At 40.8% G+C, this 20,862-nt stretch overlaps 1 protein-coding gene across 1 annotated transcript in view; it reads left to right on the top strand.

Annotated features, from left to right (window-relative positions):
• Positions 1-1,243: 1,243 nt before the first annotated feature.
• Positions 1,244-20,862, top strand: part of bpnt2 (3'(2'), 5'-bisphosphate nucleotidase 2) — a 19,719-nt gene continuing 100 nt past the window's right edge. Inside the window, exons 1-8 of the mRNA XM_034119812.1 lie at positions 1,244-1,819; positions 4,110-4,182; positions 5,155-5,301; positions 8,071-8,230; positions 10,468-10,563; positions 10,705-10,866; positions 17,981-18,115; positions 19,573-20,862. The exon at positions 19,573-20,862 is cut by the window's right edge and continues 100 nt beyond it. Of these exons, the coding sequence (XP_033975703.1) occupies positions 1,701-1,819; positions 4,110-4,182; positions 5,155-5,301; positions 8,071-8,230; positions 10,468-10,563; positions 10,705-10,866; positions 17,981-18,115; positions 19,573-19,715 (1,035 nt within the window). The 5' untranslated portion in view covers positions 1,244-1,700 and the 3' untranslated portion in view covers positions 19,716-20,862. The remainder of the gene's footprint in view (positions 1,820-4,109; positions 4,183-5,154; positions 5,302-8,070; positions 8,231-10,467; positions 10,564-10,704; positions 10,867-17,980; positions 18,116-19,572) is intronic.

The raw sequence follows: 20,862 nt of genomic DNA, 5'->3' as shown, positions 1-20,862 counted from the left end.
AAGTGGAGCTTCTGTGTGAACTATTCATATCTTAAACTGCACTGTAACTTTTTATTCATGTATTTATTATTAATGTATTTTTTCTTTTAATGTTTCTTTTATTATCTTTTCTTTTTAATGACTGTTTTTAAATGCCTTTGTCTGAATGTCTTTCACTTTTGTAAAGCACCTTGAATTGCCTTGTGTTGAAAGGTGCTATATACAGGGGTGCACATAACTTTCTTAGTGAGTTACTCAAATGAGTACCAGGAGACAATGTTTGGTACGCAAGGTTATGTGTTCAGCCCCTCTGTTTCGCGAACGTCGGCTGGGGGGGGTGTGGCTGGGGGTGTGGTATTGAACGTCGACGGGAGGAGTGACGGGAGGGGTGGAGGTGGGCGCTAGTGGAGCACTCGCGTGGAACTCGCGCCAGAAGTTGTGGCACAATTCCGTTGTACACACCGACGTTAACAGCAGCCCCGTCTGTGCGCACGGCGACTGACTCTATCGTCCAGTGATCGAAGCGCCTTCTGGAAATGCTTCTCAAATCCGCCGGTACGCAAATGCGCTTAGTGAGACAAGTGACGGTACGCATTTCAGATGTTTGCCGCGCATGCGTACCTGCGTACCAGTTATGTGCACCCCTGGCTATATAAATAAACTTGCCTTGCCTTGCCTTTCAAATTTGAAGGAGGGTGAGCAAGCATCTTGAGGAACATTCATCATTAACTCCTCCAAAAAATATAGTTTATTCAATAATAAATGAATATGTGAATCATAACAGTGATTGACAGCTGATAGGAATAATATGATTGTCAATATTATCATATTCATTCAGACAAACATCGATGAGACAGTTAATTAGTGTACTTATTGCAGCAGTCTTCATAGATTTGGTACCCCTGCTGGTCTAAAACAAACTCATTCAGTTATTGTTCAGTTAAAATGCATTAGATTATGTCTGCCACCTTATATATTTATATGTAAGGCTTTACTGATGTGCCACAATAATGTCACCTAATGTTATTGAGTTAAAATATTAATATTGTGGCTTTCCAAGTTAACATTGATTGATATGACTGCGATTAAATCAGCATCTGCCAGGGGATGCCACCCCTCAAAATCTCCTGCCACCCCATGAATATTTTTCTAGATCCGCCCCTGGATAGACGTTAGGGATAGACGTTAGGAGCTGATTTTTGGACTATTCGACCGCAACCCAGGGATAACCCGGAAGAGAAGTGAGCAGTGACCTCTCCGCTGTGACGTCACGCCTGTAACGCTGGAGAGCAAAATGTCTGAACAGAGGTGTGATTGTTCCTCTCTGCCTTCGACACCACTGAACCCCTGGCTCTCTTCAAGTTAACGGCGAGAGTAAAGGGAAGCTGTCCAACTAACGGAATGTCGCGACAAACAGAGGGAACAGCGAGTTATTCGGTACATGTTCGTCAGTGACACGTCGGACGATGATAAACGGCCAGCCAACTCGTCCAGAATAGCCCGTTTGTTCTTTGACAGTTATCCGCCTCTCAGCTGTTTGCTACCGGTACATGTCGGTATTTATCCGCCAGGTGAAGTGGCCGGTGACCTGCTGTATGACAGCCACGTCAGCTAGTTTAACGCTTTATCTCTAGTCTGTTGTTTAGCCAGGCCCGTGCCCCCGGCTTTGTTTTTTAATTTATTTTGTTCAAATAGAACTTGTAGGGTATTTTACTCGGACAATGTCTCCGATGGGAATCCGGCTGTCACCCCTGGGTTTGGGGCTGTTCTGCCTACTGGGAGTCGGGGTCATCTACCACCTGTATGCCGGGGTCATCTCCAACCACATCGCTGCTTTCAGGTGAGACTCGTCCCATGTCCAGTGGTGGTAGGAGTACTCAGATCCTTTACTTAAGTAAAAGTACAAATATTATGGTCTTAAAATACTCCATAACAAGAAAAAATCCGGATATCCAAATGTTGTATTTGTTTTTATTTATTTAAGAATGGATAATGCAAATAATTAACATGAGCACTAAAGTCCATCATGTAAATGTGTGATTTAGCCAGAGAGGCTAGTTTTCATCAGTCCCTGGTTGTTAATTAAGTAAAAGTACAAAAGTATTGGCGTCAAATATAGTACTCATTCTGCACAATGTCCCATTTCAGCATAATATTATAAAGTATAGAAGACGTATTGTCAGCTTAATGCACCCAAGTATCAAAGGTAACATAATGGATCTTTCACAGTATTATATGTTTATGGTTATTAAATATAATCCTGTGTTTACACACGTAACAGCATTTAAGTGTTGTACTTGGTCAATGTGGTCCAGTTTAGATACTAGAAACAGTGTGTAGATTATCAGTACAGTACTGCATTAAACCACATCAGCATATCATGTGTTTCTGTATGTACAATGTAATGTATATGTAATGGTGAGTGTTAAATAAATGTAGTGCAGTCAAAACTACAATATTTGCCTCTGACATGTACTGTAGTAGAGTACAAGTATAAAATAATATCAAATGAAAATACCCAGGTAAAGTAAAAATATGTCAAAATGATACGCAAGTACAATACTTGCAGCAGCCACTGTCTAAGTGTTTATGAACGGGGAGAATATCGATAAGTGTGTTGCTCGACTATTGATCAGTGTGCCGTGTCTTGTATGAGCTGTTACTACATGTGAGTGTTCTGATAAGAAGCTGCTTACTAGGTCGTGAACATTATTACGTTTTAGGACAGGCGGACATGTGTCTGATGTATTGATTACTGAAGCCTGAAAGTAGACTTTAAAGAATAGTAGAGCTATCTATCAACAGGAATATAATGGGCTACTATTTTGATGATCGATTAATAGTTCATGTTGGATACAAAAATGTGAGAAAGTGTTGTTTTCAGCCAAGCAAATTTGGAGATTTTCTTGCTCCTCTTTGTTTCTAGCATACATCACTAAACTAAAACTAAAACACAACTCCACCTGCTTTCCCAGAATGATGGAATAAATTAGCTCCATAAAATGCTTCAATATAAAAGAAAATAGATATTAGATATATAAGTGAATATCTATATCTGGACCGACAAAACAAGACATTTACAGATATGATCTCAGACCAGTGTTTCCCCTATATACATTCAGCAGCATCTATTTAATATAGTTGTAAAAAATAAAGTAATAAATCATTCCAATGTGTACTATAGGACAGTAAAAAAAACTGTTTAAAAGGGGAGTGATTAGTAAGATATGCATAAATAAAAAGAAAGAATGCTAACTAGGTAACATAAGATAAGAATAAACAAGTTTAAATGATTTGTTATTGGTTGTGATCATATTCTAAAGATGTTTGGATTATTGAAAAGTATACAGCTCCCTTTCATCTGAGTGTTGAGAGCTGTATCCATACATTCATGTTGTGCTCAAAGTGCTCCAGATAGATGCATTTCACTTCAACATTTAAAAAAAAAATCGTCCCGGGGGGGATGTGAGGTCCACCCCCAAATAAAGCAGGTTAAAATAATTAAATTGCATACATTTTATTTTTGATTGTTTGTTATGTGGATGTGTAGTATGTGTATGAGCCTTAAATGTGCTGGCAGACACATACTGTAGAAACATATTGGCGGGGCGCACTTCGCACGCGCACACACTAAATAATTCCACGCGCTCCGTGCGCACATTTTGCTGGGCCCGCGTGCCTTAGCACCGCTGCTATGACTCCATCCTAGGGGAAACACTGCAGACCTGTAGTACCTTTACTATTTGATGATCCTTTATAGGCTAAACAAGAAATCTACAACATAATGAACAGGTTCATGAAAACAATAGTTAGTTGCAGGACTTCTGCAAGGTTCATTTTTAATCAGATCACCCCTTCTGCTGAGCTGAACGCAGCACCATTATACTGTATGTCTTTCAGTAGTTTAAGGGCGAACACTTTGTCATTGTCTGACATGGCAATGTTTGTTTTTATAAGCTAGTGAATTAGCACAAAATATAGGCTTCATTTGAAAAGACCAGGTACAATGTCACACAACTCATTCACCTTCCATGAGCTTAAATGGATGACAACATTTAATCAGGTTGTGTGTGAAGAAAGGTGAAAGTTCCGTTAGTGCTGTTCTAACATCACATGTTCTGTGTCTGCAGGCAGCGGAGGACGGTGGACCTGAGGGACTTGCTGGCTGTCTCAGTGGAGGCTGCGCTGCTCGGTGGCACAGAGGTAAAAACACTTTACTTTCACAGCTCAATAAACAGAAGTTAAGTTGTTTCCATAGAATAAATATTTAACCGAGAACCATTAAGTTATTAAGTTATTCAGAATGAGAAGCTCGCTGAGCCTGTTTCATTTGTTTGATCATAGTTTTGACTTTTGATTTTCGGTTAAGTATCTTGCCCAAGGACATCTTGACATGTTGACTACAAAAAATATTAGGTTCAACTTAATATTATTGGACTATCTACTTCCTTCATAGGGCAGATTTAGAATACCTTTATTTGTCCCACAGAGGGGACATTTATATCGTTACAGCAAAAGTATAGATAGAGACAAAAAATACAACGCTACTAGATAAAGGGCATGCACATCATATTTAAAAGAAAATTACAATTTACAAAGTACACATTTGTGAGAACAAATTATAAACATTTACAAAAGTACACATTCGGTTAGAAAAGTAGCAGCAGCAGTATTTATCAAATAAATGACTAACAGTCAGCTGAATGCAGTGTGGTAGAAGCTAGATAACAGCGCTTCAATTATATATTGCACAGAGTTACTCAAAGATTCTTGTTCCACTGTTAAAATTGTCGAACTAAGAAGGCAGCCAGTAATAATAATAATGTTAACCAGGTACATATTGCATATAAGGGTTATTGCACCACAGTGGCAGCTCCTGACTGATACAGTTTCACATGCAGTCATCTGAACCAATGACTCTACATCCGAGCCTTCATGCCGTACACCGATTTTAATTCAATGTATTATGTCAACAGATTTCACATAACTGTTTTTGGTTAGTTGAAAGCAATACACCTAAGTTTAAATAAAATATTAGCTTCAACTTAATATATTTGCTGTCAACTAACCTGATACAGTTATGTGCCATTTGTTGACCTAATACATTTAATCAAAGTCAATACTTCAGTTTTTTCAGTGTATTAGCATGTGAGTTGTTCTTTTTTTCCTCCACAGGTGAAGAAGGTGCGTGATGAAAATAGCCTGAACGAGAAGTCAAAGGGCAAGACGAAGGAGGGAGCCAATGAGCTTCTGACTACAGGCGACCTGCAGTCTCATAGGAAGATGTTCAACCTTATAAGTAACACCTTCCCCGAAGTCACGGTGAGTGACTTGTTTGCCTTCCAATCATATGTCGATGATGTGCCACTTGTGTGTAATCATCATAAAATAAAAGGCTTTCCACAAATATTCAACAAAGGAAATAGGCCTTTAGAATTGTCATACAAATCAAAATAAAGAGGCAAAAGTCAAATAAAACAAGAAAATGCATTTCCTGCAGAAAATGCGTGTGAATGCTGTAAACTGTGAACATTTGTTGCTGAATTTAGCTGAAAATGCAGAAAAAGCTGAATATGTTATTAGCTGAATGGTAGCTTTTAGCTACAGAAACCAAGTCAGTGTGTTGCTGAACTTAGCGGAGAAATGCAGAAAAGTGAAATGATTTGAATCAAATTGTTACAGCTCAAATGCATTGCAATGACTTTGTTGAAAACTTGAAAGTGAAATGTTAAACTGGAAGAGTAGGAAAAATAGTGAAGGTTTAAAAAAGGTATAAACAACTAAATGTATAGCCTCAATGTCCTGAAATAGCTGAATAAGTTAATAGTTGAATGGTTTATAGCTGAAAGTAGGCTGAAGGAGTTAGATATTAAATGTAAGTAGTAGTGAATGAATGTGTATTAAGAAGAGAAAAGAAAGTAAAAACACTTTGAAAAGCATCAGAATATTTTAACTGCAAACTTTTGAACTGAAACCACACGTCACCAATAATGTATAAAATATGTGGAACATGTTGAAGTCAGTATGAAGTCTCCATCCGACAGAAAAGAATAGGCGGAGACAGTCTGTTAACCAGTTGAGCCCCGAGCCTGTTTATCAGCATTCACACTAATAACAAACAACAACATCTTTCTTTCTTTCTTTACGTTGTATAACATAACTTAAAGGTAGGGTAGGTAAGTTTGAGAAACCGGCTCGAGATACACTTTTTGTTATATTCCATGGAATGCTCTTAACATCCCGATAGCAATGAATATCTTAAGTGCTTTGACAAAAAATCCATAAAGAAAAGTCATCTGTGGAAGCCGTAGTACTGTAAAAAGCACGACCAATCATTTTAGCCGGCCCGGCTAAAATAACTGGATGGCCTACCTGCCTGTCAGCCTTCCATCTGTGCACAAACTTATCTCGTGCCCTCATTGGTCATGTGCGCGTTCGTGTGTGTTGGAGGAGGGGCTCTGTAAGGAAGTGGCAGATTTTCTCCGGCTGTGTATTTTCAAATTCTAGCGATCTCGAGCCGGTTTCTCCAAAATTACCTACCCTACCTTTAATAAGTTGACGGTTAAAAACTGTCTCGACAGAAATTAAGCCTTCCTTGACTACAGAGGTCACGATTAGGTGACAATATTTGGCCTTTTTTTACAAAAACAGAAGACTGGCTCTAACAGACTGCTTTCTCAGTCCTCGAGACCCCTCAAATACACACACACACACACACACACACACACACACACACACACACACACACACACACACACACACACACACACACACACACACACACACACACACACACACACACACACACACACACACACACACACACACACACACACACACACACACACACACACACACACACACACACACACACACACACACACACACACACATCAGCGACGTGCAGTCAGGGGAGGCAGAGCCTCACCTGTCATACTCCAATGTAACGGAAAAACAACTAAAGAAAAACTAAACAGTAATAATAATAAAATGTCTCCACTGATCTGTGTTGTAAGTGTGATTTATGTATGATTCCAATCGCTTTTTATAGTCAAAATCAGCAAATTTGCCGAGCTCGCTACAACTACGGGGAAGTTAGGCAGGGACGTGCTCTGCCTCTCGTAAGCCCACAGTAACTGGCTGGAGCGCGGGCACTAATTTAGCGCGGCCACTTATTTTGTGAGCGCGCTCAAGCCAGTTACTGTGGGGTGACGCATTCTGAGGTGAGGCACAGATGAGCTCTGCCTCACCTCAGAATGCATCACCCCACAGAAACTGGCTGGAAAGCGGGCCCTAAGCGCATGCCTGTTCCCATCTCACTGTATGTCACCAATGTAATGTTTGTAGATCCCTTTATTACATTTATCCTCGCCATCCATAGTCTCTAAATAACTTATTTCACGTATATATGATATTTAGGCCCGCTGGTCTCATCATACAAAGGCAATGAAAATGCACCAGGGGAGGCAGCCATAACCTCTGCCGCACTGAAGGGGGCGCACGTGAGCCCACAGGTTCTTGTTGCTACTGTGATTCTACGCAGAGACGGTAGACGCAAACAACAAACTAGACTTTAGAAACTACAGGAAGATAAGGAGGACTTTTACAAAAAAGTAATAGAGATTGTTGTCCAGAAGGATAGCATGGACTTCATCTTCAAGTCAAGGTAAGACCACAACTGTAATGAAAATGGGATCTTACTAAGAAAGAACAATCCAATATATAGATTTTGGGTATCCTTTTGTTGAACGGTCCGTTTAAAATGAATTGAAGCATCAGACTAAAAAAAGCTTTTGAAAATAACCGAATATTTCGATTAAGGTCAAAATATAATATTTGTAAATCTGACTCTGAAAGAGTCAGTGCCTCACCAGCATGAAACTCACCGCACGTCACTCACACACAGACAGACAGACAGACAGACAGACAGACATTGGCCATCAGCAGCAATTTTGGGTAAAGTATCCAGCCCAAGGACATCTCGACACTACATGAGGGGGGTCAAACCACAGACCTTCTGATTGGAGGAGGACCATCTAATTCCTGAGCCTTAAAGATCTGCACAGGACTCGTGTGTGTTTTCATTTTCAGGTGAACAGTGAGGAACATGACAACACACTGGATAAGGCTGCAGCCTGGAGCCAGAAGATTCCAGCCGACATACTGGAAAAAGTAGAGGGGGGTAGGGACGTTCCTGCGGAGAGCGTCACCGTGTGGATCGATCCTCTGGACGCTACACAGGAATACACAGGTATACATTTAAACTCAAAGACATGAACTCATCTTCATGATCCTTTAAGCAGACATATTGGAAAGCACTTGTTCGTGTTAGGCAGTGATTTTCCACCAGTGTGCGTGAGAAATTCTCCAATTTCACTTAATTGGTACCAAAAAGTTAGTTGCTGCAAATAATGTGTCATTTCTGAGCGTCTGTGCCTGCAATGTAGTGGCTGGCTCAGTAATGTAATACTCTTCCATGCCAGTGGGTGGCAGTAGGTAGCGCATTAATGAACTTGTTAATTTATTACAGTAGAATTAAGTAGGGGTGTAACGGTATCCGTCACGGTTCGGTGCATGCAGTCACACGACGAATACGCCTTTTTTTTACGAGTGGGAAAAAAGTCTGTCATTCAGGGCAGTATCCACTACTAGAGCTAGAACCCACCTGCTTCTTTTAAATCAGCTGTGTGGGAACATTTCGGGTTCCCTTGTGGACTACAATAACGAGTGTGCGAGTGGTGGATCGGACGAGGACGGTGTGCTGGTGTTGTGTCAAATTATTCACCCCCGTCGTGAAATGCACCCCCTGGCCTGCCGTAAAAAGCACCCCCCAAAAAAAGATGCTTCTAGGAATCCCACCCTCAAGCACTTTGGAGGGTATAGTTGTAGGACTAGTACCAATAAATGGAGCAAGTGTCATGTATGTGACACGTTTATTGTCAGAGATAGCAAGGGGTGCATATCGTGGCAACCAGGCTGTTCATAAAAAGCACCCCCCAAAATAAAAGAAATGCTATTAATCCCAGCCTCAAGCATTTGATGTAAAAATAAACAATACATTGTAAAGCACAAGTACAAGCACAAGCATACAGACAGGACGTCACAATTAAATAAAAACATATATTAAATAAAAAATTAACTGAAAAATAAGTGACGAAAGAATGCAAAATCCAGGATTCGACAACCCAACCATCAAAAAGACAACATAGAATAGCGGACTATACGTTCAAATGCTCGTTCCCGTGCCAAGGGGTGCATTTCACGACAGGGGTGCATAATTTGACACAACACCAGCGTTGTTCGACAGCTGTGCGGTATGCTAATGGTAACACAAGCCAAACATGCTAAATCATATCAGAAGGCATCACCCAGATTTGGCAATCACCGTAGCCCGGCAAAAGACAACAGCAGTTCAACAGCTTATCCCCGCTGTTTTTAAGAAGCCAATAGACATTAAAGCCGAGAGACCAAAATAAATAACGGAAGCTTTTGGCATATGTTTTTCAACGGCTATGCTGCGCCCTTATGCAATAGAATAGAGGACCCCGGCTTTTATTGATTGTGATTGAAAGTGATTGAAACACTATCTTATTATTTATTTTGTAATATTTTCAAGACATTCTTTTTAGTTTTACAGTTCATTGAACCTTTTTGTTTGACATCAGCCATTATAGATAAAATGGCCATCTGAGTGTTTGTGGTTTGTTTTTAACTGTAATAAAGTTAATTATTCAAAATGTTAGAGTTCCTTATTTTTAAACTGAAACTTGCACTACTTTTCAAAACAAATAAAAAACAAACCTGGAATTATGCATTTGGGACTTTTTTTTGCTTTTTCTTGTTGTACCGATTCCGAACCCGTACCGAACCGTGACCCCCAAACTGAGGTACATACCGAACCGTGAATTCTGTGAACCGTTACACCCCTAGAATTAAGTGATGCATTGGAGAGATTGCGGTGACAAGACGGACAGCGATGGAAAAATATTTGAAAAGACTCTGAACTGGGACCTGGACAAACTTCTAAAGTTATCCTTGGTTTTGATTTACTTTCACCGGGGATCCGACGGCACCGACTCCGTTATGCTTGGTGTGGGGAAAAGCTATCCCACAGTGCCATGATCCCAACAAGCTTATCATCCCCAAACGAAACACCCGCCACTACAAAACAAGTATATTAGGCAAAAATGTGTCATTTTGTTACTGTTGTTGGTGTGCGCGGCTCCAAAAAAGGTTTTTTTAAAACTCGGGGTCTTGGGTATTTTTGTTTTTCCCCTATGTATGGAAAGTCGTCTGAACATGCCATAGAGCTCTCTACAACAATCATCCTGTTACTGGGGGGGCCAGTAAAGTTTACTTGGTCATCTACTGACAGTAGGTCCTCACTCAGCCTGTTAAATTACAAAATGTTCCCCTGTCTCTGTCCTCTGGCTGTCTACTCTCTATTCCATCTCCCTCCTCTCTATCTGCTGATCTCTCTCTCCATAGAGAATCTGGTGAAGTTTGTGACCACCATGGTGTGTGTGGCTGTAGATGGTAAACCAGTCATTGGGGTCATACACGTGCCATTCACTGGCTTCACTGGTAAGTGTGTTCCTCCACAACTCCACTGGTGTGTATTAAACACTTGTGAAGGAGTAAACCTGGAATGTGCCTCACAAAATAATCTGTATTGAGTTCATTCTCCCTCTCTCTCCCTTTGCCTGCCTGTCCTCTGCCCCTCAGCCTGGGCGTTTGTAGGTCAGGGGTCAAATATGAGAGCCCGGTCCTCCTACAGTGTCAGCACCCCCAAGGCCATTGTCTCCCGTTCCCACTCCGGGAAAGTGAAGAGTTTTGTTCAGGATGCTTTTGGAAACTCCACAACAATCATAGAAGCAGGAGGCGCTGGTGAGTTTGTACAGGATTATTTTACATTTACAGGTGCATCTCAAACAATTAGAATATTACATAAGACCAATACAAAAACTGATTTTTACTACAGAAATGTCGGCCTTCTGCAAAAAGTGTTTTCATTGGTCTTATGTTATTCAAATTTTTACAGATACTGAATTTTGAGTTTTCATTAGGTGTAAGCCGTAATAATCAAGATGAAGGCAAGGCAAGTTTATTTATATAGCACCTTTCAATACAAGGCAATTCAAAGTGCTTTACAAAAATGAAAGACATGAAGAGCATTAAGAAACATATTATAAAATGATATCTAGAAACACTCATTTAAAAGCAATGATATAAAATGACATTTAAAAACACTCATTTAAAAGCAAAGATAAAAAGCAAAGATAATACAAGTTACAATGCAGTTTAAGATATGAATATATCAATTAAAACAGGGCTTGACATTATAAATGGCCCGCTGGCCCGGAAGCACTATTTAGACACCCCGGGCCAGCATAACGTACTTTCCACTTGCCCGCTCGGGCCACTAAAAATATTGCTTTAAAAAATAAATGGTCCTGTGGTATAGGTATTTTGACTAGCAATTTTGTTAAATTGTTTCTTTTATTAACGCTACAACATAGCGTTTCGTGAGGCGGTTGTCGTTGTTGGGTGAAAAGCAAACAGCTGTGAGCGGGAGCCTGCTCGTTCACTACAGACTTTCGCACCACCTAACCATTCGCCAAAATGTTTTTAATACCAGCGATAACCGGCCAAGCGCCGGGCAAAAAACTATCTTCAAATAAAAGAAAGTCACCGGAGGAGTTAACCTGTTAAGCCCGAGAGACCCCGGTACCGGGGCACTGCCGCAACATCTTGCAGGAAACAGTGTCTGAGGGCATGTTCATTTAATAAACTATGAATGTTTTATATCCATGTAACGGGAAGAAACTCATCTAACTGATCAAAAGAAAACCCACAATGCTAACACTGAGCCTCTGAATTAGCAACGAGCGAAAAATGCTAACAGATTACTGCACCAAAAATCACTCACAAAACCTTATTATTTATCTTTTCTCCACATCCATGACATCGATTCACATCGTGAGGTGACACAGAATCGATGGGTACCCTCATTATCACTGAATTATACGGATTTGCGACGTTATAAACAAAAACAGACATCAAAACAGGTGACGCTAGGTAGCTAAAAATGCTAACAAGGTTACCTTGGCTCTGTAGTCTCTCCAAAGTGGTCTTCAATGGCATTAAAACGATAAAAACGCTGCTGAAGTTAATCCATAGGTTAATCCAATGTGTCTGTGTCCCTTTGAAATGATTTCTGATAATCCATGATCAATAAAACGGATAATCCATGCTATTCCGTTTCTAGATGTCAGAGCTAGAATGTAGCTTCACTCTAATGCAAAATTACATGCGCAAAGCCCCCACCTTTTTATTTCACAATGAGTGTGTGTGGGGGACTCCCCCTTCGATTCTATTGGCTCTAACGGTGAGAAAGAGGTGTCAACCATCAAAATCGACCAATGGGTTCCAGAGATATGAAAAAAAAAAACATTTACACCCAAATCACCTCAGAGGTGGAGTGTTTTTGGCTAAACCTCTCTAAAAAGGTCAAATGTCACTTGTTTTGCATCAATCTTGATACAGGGTACTTATTATATGTTGTACTTTGGATTCCTAAAGCTTTTAGTCTACCTTACCATCATCCAAGGGTAGTTTTTAACTATAAGTAAAAAAGAATTTTTGGACCGACACTATAATTTACAGTTTTTTACTATGTAAAATCTGAATTTTCTTTAAAATAAAAAACATCTATATTGATTCTGACTTTTCTACATCCAACTCACAGGTTTATCATTACTTTGAGAGAAAAAAAGGTTATTAATTTAACCCTTTTAGAAGGGAAGATATGGTCATTTGTTCTGGGAATGTCATTTTTGAGCCTGAGACCTGAAAAACAGGCTCAGGGCTTAACAGGTTAAAGGAGAGTGACAGGGAGTATGAGAAGAAGAGGGAGAGGAAGTTTCAGCCACACTGGCTTGATCGATGGAGTTGGCTTCTATAGAGTGGTGCAGTGACGCGTCCTAAAACCCTTTTATAATTTTCGAATCATAAATCTAGATTTATCATTCGAAAATTATAAAAGTAGGGTAGACATGTGGAGATTATCCGGCTGAACAAAATGTGCATTTATCAAACAGGTTCGTTTTCAACAGACCTTATTTCGAGCTATTTTCCAAAACCCTATGGAGAAATCCCATTGCTTTTTTGTCGAGGGAACCAGAGCGCAGCTTACTTCCTGGTTTTAGGACGTGTCACTGCACCTCTCTATATGATGCCAATATAAACAAGGTCTTTAGTCGGCTCTGTACATCAATGCCGACCTATGCTGACAAGTAAGTGAAGAGTAGAAAATATAAAGGTATATTCGCTATTGGGAAATGTCCCAGCAGTTTAGGATAATGAAGGTTCTAATCTAATCTATTACATAGCCATTACATTTCTAACTCCTGATGACAGGAAGGCAGAAAGTGCATTATACTAATAATAATACTCATAATAATGATAATAGCAGACCACAATATAATTATTTTAATAAACCAAATATGAACAATTGAGGAAAATGAGGAAGAACTGATGATTCAAATGTTGTAGTACAAGTAGTAATGTAGTTTGTGCATAAATTACTATTGCAACAAATGTGTTCATTTTCTTCATTATTAGTCGATTTTTTTGGACGAATGCTCTTGGGTTAGTGGTTACAATGGTGGGGCCAGTGATAATACAATTCCACCGACCCTTAATGTCTACCCCTGTAAAAGCAGCGGCAAAAAGAAAAGTCTTCAGCCTGGATTTAAAAGTAGTAAGAGTTGCAGCGGACCTGCAGGTTTCTGGGAGTTTGTTCCAGATATTTGGAGCATAATAACTGAATGCTGCTTTACCATGTTTAGTTCTGACTCTGGGGACAGAAAGCTGACCAGTCCCTGAAGACCTGAGAGTTCTGGATGGTTCATCATTTAGCAGTAGGTCAGAAATGTATTTTGGGCCTAAACCATTCAAAGCTTTATAAACCAGCAGCAGTATTTTGAAATCTATTCTTTGACACACAGGAAGCCAGTGTAAAGACTTCAGAACAGGTGTGATGTGATCCACTTTCTTAGTGTCAGTGAGGAAGCCAGTGTAAAGACTTCAGAACAGGAGTGATGTGATCCACTTTCTTAGTGTCAGTGAGGAAGCCAGTGTAAAGACTTCAGAACAGGAGTGATGTGATCCACTTTCTTAGTGTCAGTGAGGAAGCCAGTGTAAAGACTTCAGAACAGGAGTGATGTGATCCACTTTCTTAGTGTCAGTGAGGAACCAGTGTAAAGACTTCAGAACAGGAGTGATGTGATCCACTTTCTTAGTGTCAGTGAGGAACCAGTGTAAAGACTTCAGAACAGGTGTGATGTGATCCACTTTCTTAGTGTCAGTGAGGAACCAGTGTAAAGACTTCAGAACAGGAGTGATGTGATCCACTTTCTTAGTGTCAGTGAGGAAGCCAGTGTAAAGACTTCAGAACAGGAGTGATGTGATCCACTTTCTCAGGCCCCGGCTCCACGAGGACGAAAACGGGTTGAATCCGCATATTTCTCATGCGTATAGCCCTCTAAGCTCGACGACGCCGTAAGGGAAACGTAGAAACAGACCCCGCAAACGACAACGGGTCCAAAGGTGGATAGATCTGGGAATGGAGCGCTCTGGGGGGGTCCAACGGGGCCGTGGGGTCGCCTATACGGTCATCCGTTTCATAGCCCCGCCTCTCCCCACCTCTTCCCACCTCTCCGCGTACCCCGCATCATTGCTGATGTGTTTCGTTAACAACAACAATAGCTATTTTAATTACCTCTCAAACTACCTAAACTAGTTATAAATATGTTTATTTTTACTGTCGAGTCATCATTACTGGATCAGCTGCTGCATGAGACAGACACTGACGCTGTCAGAAGAGAGGAAAAAGAGATAGGCTCTGTGTATTTTATTTTCATATATCATTATATCGTCGTTATTCATTTGTTTTAAAGCTCAATAAATAACAAAGAAGACCTTTGACCGGCACTTTTATAATTTTGTCCGGAAGATTCACACGTTGACTGGCAAAAAACTCTGCCCGGATCCCTTGGCCCCCACCGCGGAGAATAAACAGAAGTGCAGCCATGACAACCATTCTTCTTCGCTGCTTTTGTGGAGGAAGTTACAGCTTTTGGTGGAGGAAGTTACAGCGCCACGTACAGGTTCGGCATATGTACTGCAGCTTTTCCAGCGTTTGGATGTAAACGGAGCCGTCTCGTGGAGCTTGACACAATCCGGTGTATATTGCGTGGGGACGGAAGGTTTTTTGCGGTTGCATTTGCGTTACTCCGATGCGTTTTGCCGTTTTCGTCCCCGTGGAGCCGGGGCCTTAGTGTCAGTGAGGAAGCCAGTGTAAAGACTTCAGAACAGGAGTGATGTGATCCACTTTCTTAGTGTCAGTGAGGAAGCCAGTGTAAAGACTTCAGACCAGGAGTGATGTGATCCACTTTCTTAGTGTCAGTGAGGAAGCCAGTGTAAAGACTTCAGAACAGGAGTGATGTGATCCACTTTCTTAGTGTCAGTGAGGAACCAGTGTAAAGACTTCAGAACAGGAGTGATGTGATCCACTTTCTTAGTGTCAGTGAGGAAGCCAGTGTAAAGACTTCAGAACAGGAGTGATGTGATCCACTTTCTTAGTGTCAGTGAGGAACCAGTGTAAAGACTTCAGACCAGGAGTGATATGATCCACTTTCTTAGTGTCAGTGAGGAAGCCAGTGTAAAGACTTCAGACCAGGAGCGATGTGATCCACTTTCTTAGGCCCCGCTCACACGGGAACGTTTGCGTTTATGCACAGTATGCGTATTCAAAAAAGTCTTCCGTTCACATGCATTCGTTTCATTTAACGTGTCTGTTCAAACGAGACCGCTGGAAACGCTGTAGTACATATGCCGGGACTGTAAGTGGCGCTGTAACTTCCGCCACAAAATACACCAAAAGCAGTGAAGAAGACTCCGCAGCAGCCCCGCAGCAATGTTGCCATGGCTACCCTTCTGTTTACGCCCCGCGGTGTATTTAGCAACATGTAGTTAATGTAATTCTCCATGTCCACTTGTTGCTGATGGTTGTGGTAGAGGAGCTGTATATTTTTGCACTAATATCTGTAGCATGGTCAGTAGCAGTAGCACTAGCAGTAGCTACTGACAGGAGGAGGAGCACGTCTCTGTGGAGAGGACTCGCTCAGAGAGATATTCTCTACAAACACCGGGTGAGATCGCTCCTTTGTCAATATAATGGATCAATGCATGAAATCTGACTCTGTTTATTTTGTTTAAGGAGTATATTGGGCGTTAACAATTCTGGTTTGCCTTTTATAATATTATTTCATTCAAGAACCCCTTGTGCGTTTAATTAACACAGTGAGCAGGAGAGGTGGGGCTATCGTTATTTTTTCAGGAAATATTCGTATAGAGGTGATTACACGGACTCGGTTGAGCCCCCAGAGCGTTTCGTTTGCAAATCTATCCACCTTGGGACCCGTTATCGTTTGTGGGGTCAGTTTCTATCGGCCTCGTGTAAATAATAGGGCTATACGCACGCGAAACTATGCAGATACAAGCAGTTTTCTCCTCGTGTAAACGGCGCCTTAGTGTCAGTGAGGACTCGAGCAGCAGCGTTCTGAATCAGCTGCAGCTTTCTAATAGTGAGACCTGTAAAGACACCATTACAGTAGTCCAGTCTACTGAAGATAAAAGCATGGACAAGTTTTTCCAAATCCTGCTGTGACATTAGTCCTTTAATCCTAGATATGTTCTTTAGGTGATAGTAGGCTGATTTAGTAACTGTTTTAATGTGACTGTTGAAACTCAGGTCAGAGTCCATGACTACACCTAGATTTCTGGCTTTATCTGTTGTTTTGAACATTGCAGACTAGGGGTGGGTACCGAGCCCCGGTATTAAACGGACCCCGGGGCTGAATTATAGATATGGCCCTATAATATATTGTTCAAATATAGCATAATAGGTGAGCTTTAAGACTTTTATAACGTTTTTATCGTTTAAGCTCAACTGTTAAAAACTGTACTGGAGATGTTCAGTTTCACTGGACACATTTTCTCTGCCAAAGAACTAGCATGGGCAATTTAGTCCAATATGTCAAGACACTGTTTCCCTCTCTTCACTTCCTTTATCGCTTTGGTACTCCTATTTTTTATTAACATTTTTTTCTTAACTGTTCAAATAATTGTATCCATTTGTGATCTTTTATGTGCCATACTTCCTCCCCACTTGCTAGCCAAGGGTTGCCAGTTCCATATTATAGCTATCAGTGTACATAGAACAGTGCGAGTATATGTATTGATGCAATGATGCTGCTTTAAAGGATGACTGAAGCATATGTTTGAAAATGAAAAAAAAGTAAACTGGTTCTCATTTTTCATACCTGCTTTGTTCTAAATATCCACACATTTGGAATAACTGACACCAAAATAGACATCACATAGAATACAGTTACCAATAACAGCGCATTAAAAGGACGATGGTGCAAGTGCACATTGTGATTACAACTCAAGATAATGGCACAATGGGATGATATTAATAATAATAACACTAAACCAGGTGACAGTTTAAGATGCTTCAGAGTGCATTGAGGCAGCAGAGGGCAGGAGTTAGCTTCCTCTAACAAACCAGCAGCAGAGGATCGCAGCGTTCTTGACTGAGGGGGAGCATCCCTCGCTCTGTAATGGACAGTAAAGAGATTTATGCAAAATATTATGTGTAGGACTTTATATCATTACATTATTACATGTAATTTGTTAGACGCTTTTATCCAAAGCGACTTACATACATTCAGTACAGTGGGCAATCCCCACAGGAGCAATTTGGGGTGAAGTGTCTTGCCCAGGGACACAACGACATGCTGACTGCAGTGGGACTCGAACTTGGTACCCCCTGATTCGAAGTTCAGCACTCTACCCACTGAGCCACAGCCGCCCCATATCAGCATACGTTAGTGTGATAAATAATCATATTGGACCTTGTCTCTCTCTCCCTCAGGATATAAGGTCCTGTCACTTTTAGAGATGCCTTCAAGTGAAACCATTCCCATGGACCAGGCAGACGTTTACATCCATGTCACCTTTATTAAGAAATGGGACATATGCGCCGGTGCAGCACTACTGAGCGCTCTGGGTAATGTAACAGCTATTATTTTCCAATGTGTGGCTCTCTTTTACTGCTTCAAATTCTCTTCAGATATTCCTGTCGACTAAATTATAAACACCCCTGTTTGTTTGGGAACGCATTGTTAACTGGACTTCATTTGCCATGAGCCAAAGTCTCTCAGATAAAACTGAAGTAAGAAAACTGCTGGCCGGAAATGGTTTGTTCATGTAGGAACTCTCACTTCTAGTAAGGCCATTTATTCTAATATATACTTGTAGTATTTATGTTGGGTGTAAATAATATATCTTGCACCAAGCATTCTCCAAACCTAAACATATTTAAATGCTTAGATATCAGTTGTATTTCTAAAGAGATAACATATTATAGTCTGTTTACAGCTCATAGAGTCCTGTTGTGAACCCAGAAATGTTGAGTACCCCAAAGTGTTATTCTAGAAATGTATAGTAGGGATCCCCAGCACATAGAAACTGCAGGATGCTAACTTGCATATGTTTGGCAATTTGCACAATTATCTTAAGTTGGGTTAATTAGCATTATAGCTCATGCAGACAATAATACAAAAAATGGCTTGGCAGATTTTGACAGTTTTGGAATGGTTTTGGGGGTTATTGAGGATGCTGAATGCATTTCTGGCATTCTCGGGATCCATAATGGCAGTTTTTACCAGAATGTGGCCATATTTGTACTCTCTGTGGGCTGATTTGATTCATTTTTGGTCGGTTTTGCAGTTTTAGGGGACTATCCACAGTAGAGGTAATCATTTTCATCTTCAATCAATCTCAATCTTTATTTATTTATATAGCAAATTTAAAACAACCTTCAGTTGACCAAAGTGCTGTACAGGCAATAAATATTAAATAACACAATGGGAGTACAATAATAAAACAATAATTAAAAACATGATAAAAAGCACAATAACTAGAAAAATATTTAAAAAAAAAAAAAACACATACAAATGTAAAAATGTAATGTTCAACTAGTATTAAAAATCTTGTGCTCCTATACATCAAAAGGTCACAACACATACTCATGCTAGTCAAAATCAGCCCACTGACAGTACAAATATGTCCACTTTCTGGTTGAAACTGCTATTTTAGATCCTGAGACTGTCAGAAATTGATTTAGCATCCTCAATAACCCCCAAAACCAAATCGGACAAGCCATTATTTAACTATTGTCTTTGCTATAATGATATTTAATTCTAATTAACGTACTTTATGCTAAATGTGCAAATTGCCCAACATATGCAAGTTATCATCCAGCAGTTTCTATGTGTTGGGGACGTACTATACATTTCTATCATGAAACTTTGGGGTACTCAACATTTCCCGGTTCACAGTGCTTGCAACTAGACTATAAGGCCCTTTTGTATTGAACTTTTTTAATAGCGTGATGATCTCTGCAAGGCATGTTTATTATGGGTTGTGCATTGTACTGATGACATGTAATCACCATGACTGTAGGAGGCCACATGACCACGCTAAAGGGAGAGGACATCGACTACAGCGGCACAGCGCTCAACAAAGGAGGCCTGGTGGCCAGTGTGGGGGTGGACCATAAGGCCTTAGTGAAGAAACTTCCAGAGTGGGACCCTGAGAAGCACTGAGACACACACACACACACACACACACACACACACACACACACACACACACACACACACACACACACACACAGAGCCATTAGTGCTGTGCTCGGGTTGTTCTCAGGGCAACATGTGAATGAATAAGCTGTAAACGTGACCATGAGATCTCATCATCGTGGGACACAAAGAATCTGCCAATAAGAAGATAGGAGTCACTGAGCAAGACTGTAGAGCAAACACGGTCTGCCACTGGACACTGCAATGGCTCTGAACATACACACTCCCGGCTTGGAGAACCAGTACACACAAACACACACTCACAGTGACCACTGGAGGCCCTTCCGCTTTGAAGACAATACTCCAACACATTACAACAGAACTTCGGAGACAGACATTTTTCATCAGGGTCAGTCCTACCTTCATCACATGAGATTCCAGTGAACAAACATGAGTAACGGCCCGTGTCCACATCGCGCCTTTTTCTAGCACTTTTTTATTGTTTCTATAACAACGATATGTCAAAAACAGCTGTTCTAAGACCGACTAGCATTATCATCTGTTAATGCTACTATATATATTTTCACTATAAGCACCAACCAGAAGGTTCCTTCTCTAATACTTTGAGTGAATGCTGTGACCGCTCAGGTTGACAGCCATATAGCAAGGGAAGAGGACGGTGAAGTCCAACATTCACCGGCAGCAACATCTGGTGGCCACCTGGCAGATCTGCTCCAACAAACAGGCTTTTGGGTTTTTTGGGATGATAGTTTCCGTCGTTCAGACACGGCTAAACACAAGCTTACAGTTACTTCACCAGAGCTTTTCTGAAAAGTTTTAAGAATGTTCAACTCGAAGCGCTCTGAGCGGCCGCACAAAAAAGCTGGAGTGCTCTGAAAACAGACGCTGGGTGCTTCGGCTGCCTGTTCTCATCGGAATCAATTTTAAACAGACGCTGGCGTTCAGAAAAAGGCGCTTTGTGGACACTGGCCTTAAGGAACACATTTATTCCAGACAGGCAGGGTGTCCGTGAAAGCACCATCAGCTGTGAAACAACAAGCTCAAATTATTTCAGACAGCCAAGGTTTATGTTACCCCTTCACCAGCACTGTCATACCACAACAATCAGCCCAACTCTCTCAAACTTCCGTGTCGTGTGTTTTTAAACTGA

Source organism: Trematomus bernacchii, unplaced genomic scaffold, assembly GCF_902827165.1.
Source record: "Trematomus bernacchii unplaced genomic scaffold, fTreBer1.1, whole genome shotgun sequence".
Lineage (NCBI taxonomy): Eukaryota > Metazoa > Chordata > Actinopteri > Perciformes > Nototheniidae > Trematomus > Trematomus bernacchii.
Note: the sequence above shows the minus strand (reverse complement) of the source record. Positions and strands in the feature narration are given on the sequence as shown.